Source organism: Parus major, chromosome 2, assembly GCF_001522545.3.
Source record: "Parus major isolate Abel chromosome 2, Parus_major1.1, whole genome shotgun sequence".
NCBI lineage: Eukaryota > Metazoa > Chordata > Aves > Passeriformes > Paridae > Parus > Parus major.
This window is the reverse complement of record NC_031769.1, coordinates 30,032,391-30,037,234: the sequence shown is the minus strand read 5'-3', so window position 1 is coordinate 30,037,234 and position 4,844 is coordinate 30,032,391. Positions and strand designations below refer to the sequence as shown.

Here is a 4,844-nt window from a genome sequence, read left to right as displayed (position 1 = left end):
CTCAAAACCCCAGATGAGCAGTGAGGCTCTGGGTCCAGAGAAAATTATTGGTGAGAGGGAGGTGAAAGGAGATCCAGCTCTTCTTACCTTGGGATCAGCAGCTGCTACCAACACAAGGGAACCCCTGAAGCTCTCTGGACCAGCCATGGTGTTAAACTGAGTGAAGAGGCCTGTGATCGCAGAAGACAGCAGGGACAAGCCGAAAGCCGAGGAAGCTGTGCAGTCTCACTGTGGGTCTGTGTGCCGATGTGCCTTCCCGTGCCGGCTAAGGCGGTCCCTATTTCCTCCCCGATCCTGTTTCCAGCTGTTTCCCAAAAGAGAAGGTTTTGGGCAGTCTGCTATGTGCTCGCACCCCGGGATGGAAACCCGAGAAGGAGAGCTCGCCGAGAGGGGCAGCGAACGGAGAAGAGCCGGGACAGCTCCGGCGGCGGCGTGTGCCCGATGGGGGCTGCGGCGGGGCCGGGGGCAGCGGCCGTGGCCGGGCGGCTGCTCCTCGGCGGCGGCCGAGCAGGGTCCTGGCCCCGGGCAGCTCCCGGGATGAGACACCTCTGCCCGGAGGAAAGGGAGTCAGTCCTCAGGAAGAGGAGAGAGACGACTCTGTTCCCCGGAGAAGATGACAGCGCTCTTCCAGAAGCCTTGTCTTATTTCACGCCTGGGATTTATCGCTCCTCTGCCATTCCGCTCTCCCTGTCCACCCTCACACCTCAAACAAGCCGGGGAGCCTCTGCGTTGGCGGCGCTGCCCGCTCCGCCCCGCGCCCCGCCGTGCCCGTCCCCAGGCCGGCAGCGGGGAGCGCGTCCGCACGCAGGGAGCAGAGAGAGCTTCGCCCCGTTTACTGATGGGTGACAATTTCTAGCTTTCCCTCCCAGGCGTTCCCCGTTTGAATCTGACCTGTTGTTAAAAAGACACACCACCTGCTCTGTGCTGCCAGCGAGCGGGGAAGGAGGCACAAAGGCGGGGGGTGGGAAGAAATAGCTTTGGCTGCAGACATAGAAGAGAAATTAAAATAAATAATCTCTTTTCCCAGGAAGTGCCGGACACGGGCGCCTTGTGGGAGGACGGACTGAAGTGAGTGGTCAGTACACTCAGAGTGTGGGCAAAGAGGGTCTGTACACCCTTCCGTTTCCCGATGTGCCAGCTTGGAGACGCGGATCCTCCAGGGTTTCTCTTAAGACGAGCTCAAGGACTGGTACTTATGCATGTATGAAGCCAAAGCTTGGTTTCCCCGCTACTTCCACCTCTGCGGATGACTTTCTCCGAGAGCAGTCCTCCAGCCTGGCAGGACGAGACTGTGCCACCCCCCCACCCCCAGCCCAGAAATGTGCGACTCCCTCGGCAAGTCAGACCCCGGGGCGCTCAGTGACTGGGAGTGCGGCGTGCGCTAAAGCGGGTCAAAATTAAGATGTGCCTGGATGCTGCCCAGCGGGTAATTTCCCTTTCCTCCTCGCTGCAAGCCGTGCCTGATGCGGAGGGGGAAGCCCGAGAGGTGCGGGATTTCCGCGGCCGCTCGGGGCGGTCGCCCCCAGCACAGGCACGAAGCGGCTCGCTGACCCCTCCGCAGGGGGGCACGGGGTGCTGGGCACCCCCTGAACCCCCGGGCCGGCCCCTCAGCAGCACCCCAAAGCAGAGTGCTAACCGAAGGAGTGTGAGAGAGAAACCACGGAGAGGGAAACGGAGAAAGAGTCTGGAGTAAGGATGTATGTGCGTGCGTGTGGGGAAGCCAGATCACTTGTGAATGGCTTGAAAAAAATAATTGGGGGAGGGCGTGGAGGGGGGGAAGCGGAAACTTTCCTATAAAACTCAGCAAAAGTCCCTCCTCTCCACGTCAGGCCAATGACACTGCTGCCCCCAAACTTTCCGCCAGCAGGAGCTATAAGAACCTCCAAGTCTTCAACTTTCTCCCAATCCCAGACACCTCGAAGGGGCTCCAAGGAGGGATCGGGAGGGATTTTTTTTTTTGGTTGGCCTTTTTATTTTTTTCCTCTTGGATCCTGATGCCATCCCCCCTCCCCCCAAAGTGAGGTCCTCCCTCCTTCCTTCCCTCCTCCTTCTCCTCGCAGGCCAGCGAAGCAGCCGATCAAGGGGGAGCTGGCGGGTTAGGTGCCCCCCTCTTCTCCCTGCCCTCCCCCCCCTCCCGGCCCGCTTCTCGCGTCTCCCCCCAGAGATGATGCAGCAGGACGAGTCAAACTCGCCAGTCTCCCCCGCCGACGACAGCTTGAGCAACAGCGAAGAGGAGCCGGACCGGCAGCAACTGCCCAACAACAAGAGAGGGGGGCGCAAGCGCCGCTCCAGCCGCCGCAGCGCCGGCGGCGCCGTCGGGGCCGCGGACGAGCCCTGCAGCCCGGCCCAAGGCAAGCGGGGCAAGAAGTGCGGGGCGGGCGGGGGCGGCGGGGGCGGCGGAAGCAGCAGCGGCGGCGGCAGCCCCCAGTCCTACGAGGAGCTGCAGACCCAGCGGGTCATGGCCAACGTGCGGGAGCGGCAGCGCACTCAGTCGCTGAACGAAGCCTTCGCCGCCCTGCGGAAGATCATCCCCACGCTGCCCTCGGACAAGCTGAGCAAGATCCAGACCCTCAAGCTGGCGGCCAGGTACATCGACTTCCTCTACCAGGTCTTACAGAGCGACGAGCTGGACTCCAAGATGGCAAGCTGCAGCTATGTGGCCCACGAGCGGCTCAGCTACGCCTTCTCGGTGTGGAGAATGGAGGGCGCCTGGTCCATGTCCGCATCCCACTAGCAGGCGGCGTCCCCCACCCGCATCCCCCCGGCAGGAGCCCTAGGTAAGACAGGGACCCCGAAACTGGCGGGAAGAAAGGGGGGAGAGAGGCGAGAGGCCGCGGGCTGCGCCGTGAGCCGGACACGCGTGGCCGTGGGGCGAGAGGGCCCGCACCCCGCCCGGAGGGGCCTGGCTTGCTGGGGCGGCCGGAGAGCGGGGCGGCTGGAGGTGCCTCCCCCGCTCCGGCGTGTCCCTCCTCCTGCGCGGCCCGAGGTGCGGCCCGGGCCCCGCGGGGCCCACGCGTGGCCGGGCGCTGCCGGCGGGCTGGGCTGCGGGAGGGAGGCGGCGGCGGTGCGGGTGTGCCCCAGCCAGATGGGGCCGGCCTGAGATCACTTCTTCACCAAACGCTGCGGAGCCAGCAGGGCTGCTGGGATGGCTCCTGCTGCTGGGATGGCTCCTGCTGCCGCCGCCGCCGCTGCTGCTCATATTTTGAAGTGAATCCATGTCCTCCCGTTGTGCTTCCCGATGAGTCTGCCCGGCAGTCCCTTTCCTCGGCTCTGCCAACAGGGTCCGCCGGGCTGGGGTGTCACACGGTCACCGCACGGCCCCCACGGCGAGTTCTCCCTTCTCCATTCCTGTCCGATACGGGTGTTTCCAGAGACAGAGAGGTGTAGGTAGATATTTGTGTAACTTTCGTTTCAGTAACGAGTTTTCCGCCCTTTCTGGGTTTTTGCAGATGACATTGCTCCCACAGAAGGAGAGAATGGACAATCTAGAGACTCTGAAGTTGGATACGATTTTTTTTGATCTTGTCTAACAAAAAATGTACCAAGGATTTCTTGGAAATTAGAAGAGTAATATCCAAATTCAAAGCAGGGCGTGGGGAGCACTTAAGGAAAGAGAAAGAGAGAAGGGTTTTGGACAGTGACTACCCTCTGGGCGTCGGTACAATCCACACATCTCTGCATTCTGATAGAAGTCTGAATCGTTCGATTTTTTATTTTTTTTTTAATTTTGACGAAGAATGTTGGAATTGAACTTTTTTTTTATTTGCCCTATTTTTTTTTTTTTTTGCATGCATGCATTCCCAAGAGGTCGTGCCTATGAGCCACTGATGAAAGGAAATACATTATTGTGGACTTTCTTCATTCTTGAATGAAACCAATACCAAATCCAAGTTTTCCCTCCCCAAGATGACTAATGCTTCTTCTGGTCTTTTTTTTTTTTTTTTTTTTTTTTTTAGGGGGGAATAAGCTGGGCTCAAGCTGTTATATACCCGGTTCCTAACTTTTTTATTATTATTATTTTTCCTCTGAGAAAAAAATAAACATTTTATTTATTTATTGATGACCCATGTTAAAATGCAAATAGATCCGGTGTCTAAATGCATTCCTATTTTTATGATTGTTTTGTAAATACCTTTGTATATTATTTTTCTGCAATAAATAAATATGACTGAAATTTTAATAACCTTAAAGTTTGGTCTCTCTGAGAACTCAGGGTTAGAACTGTAGATAAATACCTGCTTGTTGAGCTGTAAAGACACCCAAGAGAGAGGGGGCACTAGTATAAACAAACCAGGCGAAAAACGCAAATAAACTAGCTACTGACAGACACAGGCTCGTTATTTATTGAGACAGCTTTATGATTCTGTGCTGAAGCTCACTACATCTGCAGAGGAAGGTATTGTCTCTTCTCTCTTTCTCTCTCTCTCCCCCTTTAATCTTTACGCCAGGCACGGCAGAGTTGAGCGGGGAGCGGAGTTTTAATGCCCAGCTCTACCCCTGCCTTCGTGTTTTGCCCCCCAGATGTGAGGCAGGAGCGGGGCCCGTTCCCCAGCGCCCGGCGCAGGTACTTTTGCTGATATCACTGAGGAAGTGGCATCGGTTTTAAACAGGGATTCGTCCATCCAGAGGCAAAGTCAAAGAAAGTGAGATTGAAATAGGAAAGTGTCTAGCGAGTGGGGTTTTCCGGTGGAAGTGATGTTTAACTGCTTTGCTCTCTAGGGTTTTATATAATATATATACTAGCGATCACATCTTCGTTGTGCAAAGCACGGGGGGATACTCTAACCCTCCCTCTTCTCCTTTTCTACGTGTAGGGCGCATATTGCCCCTCTTTCTTTTCACCA

General features: G+C 56.8%; 1 protein-coding gene across 1 annotated transcript; it reads left to right on the top strand.

The window, feature by feature from the left end:
- The first annotated feature begins 1,889 nt into the window (after positions 1-1,889).
- Positions 1,890-3,731, top strand: TWIST1 (twist family bHLH transcription factor 1). Its single transcript, XM_019005792.2, has 2 exons — positions 1,890-2,777; positions 3,450-3,731. The coding sequence occupies exon 1, from the start codon at positions 2,165-2,167 to the stop codon at positions 2,732-2,734; it is 570 nt and encodes a 189-aa protein (XP_018861337.1). The 5' UTR covers positions 1,890-2,164; the 3' UTR covers positions 2,735-2,777; positions 3,450-3,731.
- The last annotated feature ends 1,113 nt before the right edge of the window (positions 3,732-4,844 follow it).

What these genes read in the sequence shown, in the direction of transcription:
- TWIST1 (XM_019005792.2), top strand. Translation starts at nt 2,165, where the DNA reads ATGATGCAGCAGGACGAGTCAAACTCGCCAGTCTCCCCCGCCGACGAC.